Raw genomic sequence first — 13092 nt, 5'->3', positions numbered from 1 at the left:
ACAGCAGTAAGCCAAAAGACAGTTTGAACAATGTTGAAAATGGGTATCTTTTTTGGATATCCTCTGACAGCCATGCCTGTACTGAGCAGCTCTAGCTGGGACAAGCAGAAAAAAAAAAGCTTTAGCTGATTTTATCTTGACAAAATTCTCCTTGAGTTTTACCCTGAACAAGAAATGATGGTAACCGGGCGGCTCTTTGGGATGAGAATAGTATTGATATGGGCAGCATATGGGCAAGCATATTACAGTGCAAAACCTGCTCTTCAGCTAACAAATCATATGGCTTTCTTCTCTGCCTCTATCTTCTAGAAAATTTCAGAAACATCTGGAAATTTGGTACTTCTTCTCCTTTCACAAGTCCTCCTTGTGTATGATGCTCTTTTGCTTCTCTCTTTAGAATTCTCCCCCCTTGTTTGCTCTTTGTTGAGGCAGAAACAGCCATAGCCTTATGGTTTCCTTAGGGCCACAGTTCAACTGAATTAGTTATCAATGGAAGGGGCAGGCTGCATCTGTATTAAAAGCAATCAGGTGCTTTAGCTGTATGTATTGCTGCTGCTGCATTTATCCAAAGAGTGAAAGGCTTCAGGAGTTTCTAGTGGGCATTCTCTGTGCTCATCTGATGCAATACCACAGCTGTATTTCTCAGCTGTTCAAAATGGTGACACTGCTGTTAGGATTCTCCTGCCAGCTGCATACTGGCACACTTCAAATGCTAAACCACTGTCGCACCTGCTTGTGCTACTTGCTCAGACTTTACCAAGCCCTAATCGTTTTCTGATCAGAAATTACATGCTTTGCCAAAGTGATGATTCCCGCTTGAACCCGCTCTACCTGCTGCTTTCGTTTCACAGAAAGCCTTTGCACTGTAGAACTGCTGCAGGAATCAGGCATCAGGGGAGAAACAAGTCCTACACAGACAATAACCTGCCACACCCTGAGGGAGTGCTCCTGGGGAACTTTTGATGTGCAGTAGAGTTGCTATATGGGATCAGCAAATACACAAATTTAAGAACCACTCCTTCCTTGGGCTGGGAGTTCAGTGATAACAGTAAAACTGATGTGCAGCTACAATGAACTGTCTTGAAAAGGCTTTTTGTTCCCTTTCCCCAGTGATCTCCCCAAAACTTTGGTTGTGTGGTGGGATCCGCAGTGTTAATGTCCCCGGAATAGCAGGGAAAACACAACTTGCAACAAGAATTACTTGGGAAAGCAGCATTGTCAACTGCAGAGGGCACATCTACCTGCTTTGTCGCTGAAGACACTGAAAAGTGCTTACTTGGTCAATGACCTTTGGTCAAATCACTGTATCTGACTGTTTTACCTCTTGCCATTTGCATTACTTAAATCAGGTCACAAATCGGGACTTCCTTCCAAATGCAGTATAAACCCCAAGAGATAGAGTAGCAGGAAGATGTTTTTGCATTTGGCAAGATGCGTTCACTGAAACCTGTCAAAAAACTTGACTCTATGCTCCAGAGAACTCTGCACACAATGTTCCTGACAGAACCACAGGCAAAATCTGCACCCCCAGCATCAGCTCCACTGAGCGTCCAAACTTGAACTGTCTATGGAAGAATGACCGTCTGAAGGGCCAAGCTCAGCTATTCATAACTGCACTCAACATAGCAGGGAATTAGCATCTCTATGTTCATGTTTTAATGACAGTAACCTTCCAAGCAGACTGTGTTTTGTATTTAAGGACTTTTGAGTGCTACATAGTTCAGCCATAGACACTGGATGGCATGACGTCTACAATTAATTCACTAGCATGCAGACTATCTCATCTTTTACTCTATGCACTTTTTCTTTCTCACCCATTTTCTTACATAGCCTTTTACAAACACACCTATCTGTGACTACAGCACATGGGGCCAGTGATCACTAGAGGGGAGGAAGGTTTTGCCTACTTACCCTCTTATTAAAGGGTAAAAGTCTTTAAAGGAAAAGAATGGTAATGACATTTATTATTAAAAAAGTGCTTTCTGCTTACAAGCAATAGAGATCTGTAGGGCCAGACTCTAAACTCAGCCATCTTCTGTAAAGTCCTTTAAAGTCTTTTTTGATTGTCTGATTAATATTTGAATGAAAGGGATCTCTAACCAATTGTGAAGAGAGTTCCTAAACTCTTCTAATACCCTTTACAGAAACATTTCCAGCTCTCTCATACTCTTGGAATGAGTTTAACTGTGTGAATTTGAACTGGCAGTAAAACCACCCTTTTAGAAACAGTTCTGGTTTCTTTTCTAATGGGAGAACAGAGTTGTTTTATGAACCACAGTTACAGCTACATTTTCTTGAATGACAGATTGAATATGGAGCCACGACCTTACAAAATACTTATCTCCAGAACTTTTTGGCAATGAGGAAAGTATACAAAGGCTATGATCAATGGCAATCATTTGAAGGTAGACACTACTACAGGCTTCAGTCATATCATGCTTGGGGATTAACTCTGTAGTGCGGGTATTATTTGACCTACTTTAGAAGTTAAATTGTTTCAAATGTCTTCACTAATTCAAAGAAAAAGAAAATGGAGGAGAGTAGGGAGAATAAATTGATGAAGAAAATCCGATTGATTCAACTAATTTAAAAAAATGAAGAGGTGGCATCTTCAGCTTCCCCCTGCTTTAATGGGTGCAGCTGCATGCAGGTTTAATTCAGCTCACTCTGCTGGACTTCATAGGAAGAACAGTCCTGAACATTTGCTTCTGCCCTTTTATGCATCAAACTTTCAAGTTGTGCCTCTCTACTCTGAGCATTAAATAACAGTCTTGCAGGTTAATTGGCACCCTTACTGAGCCTCACTTCAGCAAGTGCTTGTCTGATTTTTAAACATGTTAAAGATGCAGATAAAGAGTGGAGCTGAATTCCACTTCAGCCTTTGATAAAGAGCTGATGGATTCTTTCAGTAGTTATTCTCAAATCATGTCAGGTACATTTATTAACCTCATGAGTGTTTCTCGCCAAATAAGCATCTGCTTGCCTGTTTGTCCTTCACTGCAGTATCTGAGCACCTCTGACATGCTGCCACTTTGACAAACCTAGCAGTATTGCTGTATTGGGTTTTCTAAGAACCTTCTTTTTATTTGGAAACTTGCTAGTCTTTTATGTAAATTAAAGCACTATGAATTTCCTTGAGGTTATATAAATGACATTGATTCACAATTATGGCAAAATATATATAATATTCCTGTATATTTCTTTTACTATTTTAAATATGACAACACTGATTGTCCTTTCTTGGTCATTGCTATTTTGGTGTGTGAACTATTTATAGTGAAGCTTCCATTACATAATTATCTCTAAATTTTCACTTTATCCTTCATATGCGGTGCTTAGATACCACACTGTGCCTCTCTAAGAGTACATGATTTATTCTTACATAACTTATATACTTCTCATTAGAAGAAGCAGAGATAGCCAGGAGCATGACATCTTGTGCTATGTTGGAGGAAATTCACTCTAATGGTTTAAATTTCACCTTAAGCTTAAGGACCCATGAAGGTCTGAGTAGCATGTTACTCAGACCATTTTTAGACAGAGCATTCATGTTCTAAGGTGTTTATTATCCTCAGCTTTTGTTAGGCTTTTTTTTGCATATGTTACAGAAGGGTAGGGAATAGGCAGTCATACGGACTGTCCCTGGCTGCAGTCTTGGAGCTAATCAGTGACTGATGACCTACAGGGAGCAGAGAGGCATAATTTGATAGAACATAGGTTAATGAATCCAGTGGTGAGGCAAGGGGACAGCTAAATACTCACTGGAGGGGGAAGTAACTGCTTATCCACTGCATTTTTCTGCTTTTAAGGGAGGGGGATTTGCATTCCCTATGGCCCATCAACCATAGGCAGTGGTTCTATCGCTAACTAGAGTATGATTTTGGTATACATTTTGGAATTGGTCTGTGCTGACGTAGTCCTTGTGATTTTGGTGTGGGCCTGGCAGAAGCCCAGACTGATGATGCCTATGCACAAAGAGGATTGCTTACAAAATTTTTAACATAGCTGCTTACCCATGAGGCATCCTTTCCAATGCTAGCACTTCAGATGCTGGCACTGTTGTATCAGTCTCTACGCACCTCTGTGTTCCTGCTTCAGTCTGGCCAAATTAAAGGAAACGTATCACTTGTTTGACACACATAAACCACATCTTTTTCCTGACTTTCTACTGAAGACAATTTTCTCTCCATCTTCTTGAAGAAGCACATCCCTTGGGAATAAAACACATTTACAAAGGAATAGGATGCTGAAGAGGTGATCAGCTTTCTTGATCGTACTAAAGCTGAGAAGCATCAGATAGGTGCCATATGTCTTGAAAAGCAGTGGAAAGTCGGAGCCTTGGGAGTAATTTACAGGCATGAGACTGCACTTCTAGAGTCTTACTAGGAATTACCATGAACCTTGGTGTAATTGCACAGAGCACTGGAATCCCCATACTGGCCCCCAAGAATTCACTTGAGAGTCAAAGTCTGAGCGACTCCTGCTGTTGGTTAAGTACAATAATCAGACTGAGGTTCATCTAGTATGTATCAATGACCATTTTATGTAGAAAGATATAGGAATATACAGGTAACAGCAACATGGGCATTTAGCTCATTTCTTAGGAATATTCAACATTGCAGCGGGATTAGCTGTGGAATTGCAGGTGTACTCCTTTTAGTCCTGTCTTCTCCCTATCTTCTTTCCTCTCTGGATTTTGAGCATCTTAGCAGAAAGAAGGATTGAGACTTAACAAACCTGATAAATCCAAATTATGGACTCCTAAGTAGAAACCAAAAAGGGGAAATGAAATTCTGAAAAGACCCAACCTACGCCATCTTCCTGACCTTATCTAAACCCTGATAAAAGACTCTCTCCGTCTCTCCTAAAAGCACTGGAAGTGATACTGTGGTAGACTATGAAATGAGCGTTTGAGGTATATGTTTCCCATCCCCTTGAGGTTTATCACACTGCCATATGCATGGCTGATGCTCTGAAGGTAAAGCTGGGTTAGTGAAGCTATTCTTTAAGACATGTGCCAGAATACTTTAATGAAACTGACTTTCATCTGATGAAAGTTTAGCCAGTAACTTTGGTGAAATTGCTCTAACTTACAGCTGTTGAGGGTCAAGGCAATGCTATAGGTTACAGTGTACTGTCTCAGAGGTGGGGAGCAGCTGTCTTGCTTTCAGCCTGAACAATTGGTTTGTGCTGCTTTGCACTTTGTAGTGCAACTCTTCAGAGAAGAGGAGTGGCTAGAAAGTGACTTTTCAAAAGCAAATGAAAATCGAGTCTGATTCAGGCTATGTGGACTGGGGAAAGATCAGGGGAATTTTGTCCAGTTCCACTTATGTCCCATTATTTCTACACTGTACAGAAGGTTAATGATGATCTATATTGTCATACACCCGAATCAGAGTTTAATTATTGATACCAGATAGCTAACCTTTGGGGATACACAATAACTGCCCTTCAGGGAGCAATATTGCCAGTTCTATTCTGGCAATAGTAATTCTAAGTAAAGATATATTTCTAGAACATTTTCGTTATTGGACTTTTTCTATAAACTTGATTGCTTCTAATTAGAAATTATTGGTTTAAATCTACTCCACATGGTCTTTCCTTTTAAGCAAGAAAATTAAACAGTGAATCTCCTCATCTGTCAATTTCTCTAAGTCCCCCTCCCGCCCTGCTTTTCCCCAATCACACACAGTAGCGGGGTTCCCAGATTATTATAATCTTTTATAGCACTCTCGCATTCTGTTCTCTGAAACGTAATAAAAGAGTTGTACGTGGCCATTCATAAAAAACGTTGCAATTCCATAAGGTATCAGCAGATGCTAAATTCCAGCGCTCTGCAGGTGAATGCACCAAAGAGAACTTCATGGGCTCAAGTCTCACGTATTGCAAGGGTTAAATCCAACACACTTGTACTCTCAAATGGTTGAAATAGGCCTCAGGATATGAGCAGGCTGGAGTTCAAAGTAATTTTTATCCCTGTGTAGTTGTGGTAGAGCTGTGTTTGATAGGTGTTCATATTAGAAAGCTTAAATCCATTGAGAGATATTTTAGGCAGAACTGCTTTAGCAGGAAAAAAACCATCCATGTCCATACATCATGTACGCATGTGTAAATAGGTTCATGTACATGTACTTGTACAATTTGCTTTGCTTTATGATTAGACCATACACTGTTTCTCCGAGTATATTATGCCATTGGATGTGTATTACCCATTTACATTTCATCAAAGCTATTCAGGCATGTCTTTGTCCAAAACATCCTGACAAATACAGCAAATAATAGCTACCTCAGCAGCAATGTATGTATATTGCTGTCTGCCTGGTGCTCTTCCCCTCCACCTCAGTTATCTTGATAAAGGGGTTGTTCAGGAGCCTAGCCTTCATTTTTCCCCCAACAGCAAAAAATGCATGCACAACAAGCAGCAGACTGAAAAATTATGTTCACGCCTTGACCTTGAGACTTCCTGAACCAGTTTGGATTGGCTCTCCCTTTGAAACAACAGGCTTCCACAGGAAGTTCATAAATGGGCCCAAGTCACAGCAATTGACGTAGTTTTAATATTTTTAACTTGGTTCTTCAAGAACTACCTAAAATGGGTGGCGTTTCATGGACACAAAGAACTGGCCAGCTTTTCCAAGAGCAAACGTCAGTGTGCTGGGCGCAATGCAAACCGTTGGAAGCAGTGTGACTAATGGGCCGTCAGGCCCTGCTAAAACAGCTTCTGCTGAGCACTACTCTGGGGCTGTGGCTGTGTGCATTGTGAAGCTGCACTGTACTCCACCATGTGCCAGTGTCAGCACCACTGGGGCTCCCAACACTGTAGGCAGCCAACATCTCCAAAGAGCTAAACCACAGGCCTGTGTCCCAGACCCCTCAGCTTCAGGCATGTTTGGATCCACAGCTTAAGCACTGATGCAGTTGCTTTGCCCATGTCATACTCGCCTCCCTCACACCCACCAATTCTCACCTCTCTCAGAAAGACAAAGCACTGTACATCATTCTTGTCTTAGAAATGGTTTGCAAGACTCATTCAGAGGTGTTAAAGAAAAGTCCTTTTACTTCCCAAGTCTGAAATATTGAAAGAGGTATGTGTGAAATGCCCACACTTTGTTCCATTCAGAATGACAGGGGAAAGGACCAGAAAAAAAAAATGTTGCAAAGAAACAGGAGTATTAAATCTTTAGAAGGAGAATGATGGATGAAAATGGACATGAAAACCTTGCTTTTAAGATGTTTATCTTTTTTACACAGCTCTAACAAAGTGCAACTGCATTAAAGATACTCCTTTTCATTCATTTGCTTTCCACCTTGTTTTCTTATTACCTGTTTAACATGAACTTAATGGAAAACACTCTTCTTATTTACGTCTCTACACTCCACTGATTGTATGCTATAATCTGACAACAGACTCAAATTCAAATTCAAAGGTTTTAAGTGCATTGCTCCTATGTAACTATGAAAAGGACATTTCTTGTTTGCAAATAATCTAATGGAATGGGATGAAAGATTGTTATTAATGATAGCAATGCATACGATTTCAAACAAAGCTATTTAATTAATTTATAAATTAGTTGCTCTGTCAAAGGGCCATAATGATAGGCTTTAAAATAACTTTTAAAATTAATTGTCTAGTCTGACTAGTTCATGATTTGGGATTTTCTGTCTATACTTAACTGATGTACTTTGCAAGATAAATTATATATATATTGTTGCTTTGAGAAATTGACAGGAATGAAAAAAGGAAGCAGGACCCCTTCCAGCAAATAGGCTCTCTTTTCATTCAGTCAGGAAGTCAGAAACCTTTCTTACTGAAGAACAAAGCAAGCTCTCCCTGCCCCCCCAAGCCAAAAAATTTAGATCCATTGGATAAACCAAATATTTTAAAATGTTCTTTGGTTTTATCTGTAAACCACAGGATCTAGATCCACTGGACTTGCTAGTATACTTTTACAAGGTAAAGAGTTAATTTGGTGTCTTTTTTTTTCACTGATAAAGGCTTATCTTGTATTCTTCTAATCTTTCTTGTAAGCATTTCCTGAGAGGGGGTATAAGCCAAGCAACATGGAGGATATGCCTACGATACCTAGCAGGGGAGGCCTCGCCTGTTTGGCCAAGGCTAGCAGGTCTTACATAATAATTTATTACAGTACCTTTCTGTTTCCTGGTCTGTGGTTTGCTGCTTGTTCTCAAAGCCAGTGAAGCTGCTCATATCCACATAGCCGTCATTCTCATTAGCAGCACATAATGCCCTGCTGGGATCTTCAAAAAACTCAGTAAAAGTTCCTGCTCTGGTGGATCTTCGAGGAGGAATTTGTATGTTTTCATAGTCAGAGCTCATAGCAGGAATGTTCTCATAGTCAGATGTGTCAGCATTGGGAAAAGAAATGGACCTAGGTTTCGTTAATGGAAGTGGCATGAAAGGAGGTCTGGACCGGTCCTCAAAGGACTCCACCCTTGACACACTCCTGCTGAATGACTTGGGCGTTCCTTTTCTTTTACCATCCTTATAGAAAAGAATAGCTGAAGGAGACTCAGATGCACGAAGCTTCCCCACATGCGATTTTAGCTGAGGTGAGCTACTTAGGCTCCGCCTGTCCAGCTCCATCAGCCTTGGAGGCCCATGGTAGCTGGACTCTGATGAGGACCTTGAAGAGGAAACATTAACATCTACATGGACTTTACTTTCAGTTTTCTTCTTGAATTTTAGAGTAAGGAACCTCTTAAAGGAAGATTTCTTTTTCTTGGAATACTTATCAGGTGAGTCATTCTCTATCAAAAGTGAAGGGGAACTTTTAGTGATTGGCTTTTTGGTGATGTAGGCAAGTTCAAAAGGAGGTGGTATATCAACAACTGAGGATGGAGTAGATATGCCACATGACGAGAGATGATTTCTCTGGGAAAAACTACCTGAGGAACCATTGACACAAGGCAAAGACAAGTTGTCTTCTGTCCTTTTTATTCTACCATCATCCAGTACACAGCCATCACTCTCTCTGTACACAGAGACAGGCATCTCTCTCCCTTCAACAGAATAAGATCGAGGATATAAAATGAAACGTCTTGACTTGGTTGGTAATGCCCTGTTGGCTTCCATTGGTTTTCCTTCCACTGAAAATAAACTGTTGCTTAAATCTTTGGTCCCAGACCCATTGCGGCAGCACAGTAAATCAGTTTCAGGTCCAGTTTCTTCTGGAACTGTTTCTGGGACATAGCCTGGCATTTTCCCAGAGAGCGACCGTGTTCTAGTGACAATGCTTTTACGATCAATGGGCAGCAAGTTGTTTTCACCATCCATGCCTAATTCATCCCTTTTACTGTGATCAGCTCCTAAATCAGTCTGCCCATCATGAGCAATTTCATTTTCTGCGGGAAGCACATAAGGGTCATCTAGGGAATCACTGCTAGTTTCTCTTTCCTCTGATTCTTCAGGCACAATGACCACTTCAGGGACTGCTAGATTTTCATGCAAGACATGTTTGGTACCACATTCTACATTCAATTTGCCATGCTTACAGACTTCTAACTCTTCCTCAAGTGGGACCTGTTGAGGTGGACTTGGGACACTCTTGCTGAGGCTGTTTGCTTCCACCTCATTGTCTTCAAGTTGCAGCTCAACTGACTTAGAGGTTTCCACAACACTTTCACGATGGTCTTCAACAGTCATATCTTCCAGCTCTGTCTCCATCCCTGGACTACTAGGTAGATTATCAGAGATCACGCTGTCTTCATTCAGAGAGGTCCCTTCTGTTTGAAGATTCTCATTTGAATGTTCCATGGGTATTTCCTCACCACATTCATTCTCACAAGGAGCAATTTGACAGCCATCATCCATATTCTCTGCATTCACAGTTTCTTCTTCTCCTTTCCCAGTGTCTTTCCTTGCTTCACAGGCTACCTCTGATGTCTTCTCCTCATCTCGCCTCTCAGTGATCTGGCAGCCATCACTGGCATTTCCTGTGTCTGTATTATTGTGCTCATCTGAGTCTGCTTCCTCCTCTTCAGCTGCTGCTTGATGGACGGACTGTCCTAAACCTTTTTCAGCACTGGGTTCATCTTCACATGGTTCTAAGCCAGGTGCTGTTTCTTCACTGGCCTCATCAGGCAGCATGTCAGGGCTTGCACAGTCATCATTTTCTAACTCCCCTTCCATGTTCAAATCAAGCTCTGCATGTGCATTGTGGTCAGCATCATGTGCTAGACATGCATCTCCCTTTTCTAAAATCTCAGGCAGTTCCTCCTCCTCCTGCCCTTCCTTCTCACAACCTGGGATTGATTCACCTGTGGGTAGTGGCATTACAATGGTATCTTTACAGATATCACCCATTAGTTCCTCATGTCTATTCAAAATGTTATCACCGTCAGTCTTACAATCACCATTGTCCTTAACCAGTTCCAGGTTGTTAGAAGTTTCCTCCTTGTTTTTGGTTTCACTACAATCACCTACAACATCCTCATCTTCATCTACATTCTTGGAACCGTCATTATCTCCGTCAGGGGCATCTGAGGACTCCTCACAAAGTGCTTTGGACTGGTCACAGTCTCTGGTTGACTCTTCAGAGTCTGCTTCCACTGGTTCAGTAATATCTGAAGAGTTATGATGCTCATCTTCAGTGACTTCTTGATTACTGGTATCCTCATCATTAGCAATGTTATCCTCTTCCTTCTCTACCTCTTCTGGCGTTTCTGAGACTTCATTTTCCATAGAGCAGTCTAGGTTCTGATCATGATCGTGTTCCAAGTCATTACAGTCTTTGCTGGTCAGCTGAGCTTCAGAAACTACAATGTATTCATTCTCTGCCTCAGATTCTGGGCAATCAGCATTGCATTGGTTTCCTTCATACAGCTCTCCATCAAGACATACCAGTTTCCCATTTGAGCATTTATTTAAGTTATTGTTGGTATAAACACTGGATTTGCCCTCAGTGTCAGCTGAGAATTTTGGCTTGGGAGCAATAGGTGGTTTGGGACCCCTAGACATAGAGTTTGGGCTATGAAGAATATCAGCCCTTGGCAGTGAAGGAGAAAATTTGGAGACAGCTACTGGAGAAAGATGACCAATAATCTTTGGTTTCGGTGCTAGTGGTGGTTTTGTGATTTCTGGAGAAGAGAGAGAAAAGCCATGTTAGTCATCTTGGTTTCTTATTAAAGCCAGCAGAACATATCCTACAGCAGACTTTGTCTTAGACCAGTGAATTCTAATGCAGAAGGAGTCCGGCCAATAAAAGTCTCAGCTCTGAAAAGAGAACCGAAGGAGCAAAGCACATGCACTGTGCTTCTATGTGGCACTGTAGCTATTCTAGGCAACACGGTTTAAGGTCAAAACTGAACTGAATTAGATGCAGCCCTAGCACACCTGGGGAAAGATGAACAGCTGCAGAGCCAAGGATATATCATACACAGATACCCACAGATGGGTAACACCTCCCACACTCAGAAGTACTAATGACATTAGAGACCTTTTGGTTCTGCCCCAGAAATCTGTTTGCCCTAAGATTAAGTATGAACACTTCAATTCATCGATGCTGAAGTGTTTCACAGCAATGAAAGAAATGCCTTTCAGCCATAGTAGCTGTTCTTATAACAGAGTACAAACACTTTGTAGTAATGATTTTAATTTCAATATGTAGTTTGCAGAACTTTAACACTGAACAAAATTAGTTCTACCAACAGATCAAGGTTTAACTCAACCCAGCCAAACTGAAGTGAACACTTGGTGCCCAGACACTCAATCTTCCCATCTGCCATTACCATGATAACAAAATAACGAAGTTACATTTTTTTTGTCAAACAATATAATCATGAGGGATAAGATGGTTTGCTAAAAGCTTGGCTAATACTTTACATTAATTATGCAGCTGAGCTATAACGCACTGAATGAAATACTTCAACCCAAAACATGAAGAGAGTTACTGGTTTAAGCTTAAGTTCAGTTTTCAGTGTACAGCTTCTTCAGTCCTTTCTTTAGTCAAAAGATTCTCCATCCTCCTGTAAATGACAGGACCCCTTGCAGGTACAATCTTCTCTGAACATCAAAATATACTTTTAAAAAGTGAATTATCTTGCAAAATAAGGCCAGTCAGGGTCTCTAAACTATTTCTAGTGGAAGTGCTGACACACGTGTAGGGAATTCAAGCAGATGATTGACAATAAGCTAGATTGAAGCTATATGAATTAAGTCATATATGGCCATTTTACTCACAGTATAGTTTACACACCACAGCCATTTCCAGCTGTCTTGGTCCTGAAATTAATATTCTTTAAATAACTAAATGAAATGCTGAAAGGCTGCATAAATAGGCAACAATAGGGATCCTCCCTCATGAGATTTTAGATAAGATGAAATATGTGGTGTGAAGAAGCCAGCACACCAAATGGATACAGATGGTAATAAGTAAAGAGAAGGGGTTTGCTCTTACTAATGTTTCCTAGCCATCAGTAGGTAATTACATGGTTAATCAATCAGAACTCTCTAATACTTTTTATAATTTTGATTAACACATTTTAGTGGAAAAAGGGGAGCTCTCCATTGTAAGAAAAAGCACAGGACAAACTATTTCACCATGAGAGAGACAGGAACAATTTTTTATGCAAAATCTTCATGCCCTACACACAGAAAATAAGGCAACAGCATCTCAAGAGACACCATTTGGGACATGAGTCCTATGCGAAATTCTATCCTAAATCATGGTATAAGTTTCAGGAAGTGTAGCTACTGTGCTGTTATATTTTGAGTATTTTGGAATGCAGACTTTTGACATGTAGAAGTGAAGACAATTATCAGCTGTGCACCATACTGAGAAAAAAGTAATCCTGAATGCAAACTGCTTAAAAATGATTCTCTGATTGTTCTGATATTTGGTGTCATGGCACTTTTCTTATTGTTATCTTAGTCCAACTGGAGTAGTTTGTATTGAACAAATACTGGCATATTTGGCTAAACTCTGGGAGATCTAAGAGATTGTTTCTTCCGATCTTCTTAACCTTGCTGAAATTTCTCCCAATACTTAGAAAGATGCTGACAATTTGGCATTCTGATGTAGGCAGAAAACAGTCTTTCTAGAATTATGAGACTTCCAAAGAGATTTCATCTAA

The 13092-nt window shown here is 40.6% G+C and overlaps 1 protein-coding gene across 3 annotated transcripts in view; it reads right to left on the bottom strand.

The window, feature by feature from the left end:
- Window positions 1-13092, bottom strand: part of FGD5 (FYVE, RhoGEF and PH domain containing 5) — a 112207-nt gene that overhangs the window by 90330 nt on the left and 8785 nt on the right. For all 3 annotated transcript variants that reach the window (XM_075053163.1, XM_075053161.1, XM_075053160.1), the window contains exon 2: window positions 8151-11097. In XM_075053163.1, the coding sequence (XP_074909264.1) occupies window positions 8151-10978 (2828 nt within the window). In that variant the 5' untranslated portion in view covers window positions 10979-11097. The remainder of the gene's footprint in view (window positions 1-8150; window positions 11098-13092) is intronic.

Source organism: Buteo buteo, chromosome 21 (genome assembly GCF_964188355.1).
Source record: "Buteo buteo chromosome 21, bButBut1.hap1.1, whole genome shotgun sequence".
Taxonomy (NCBI): Eukaryota; Metazoa; Chordata; class Aves; order Accipitriformes; family Accipitridae; genus Buteo; species Buteo buteo.
The sequence above is the reverse complement of the archived record's forward strand: the minus strand, read 5'-3'. Positions and strand labels throughout refer to the sequence as shown.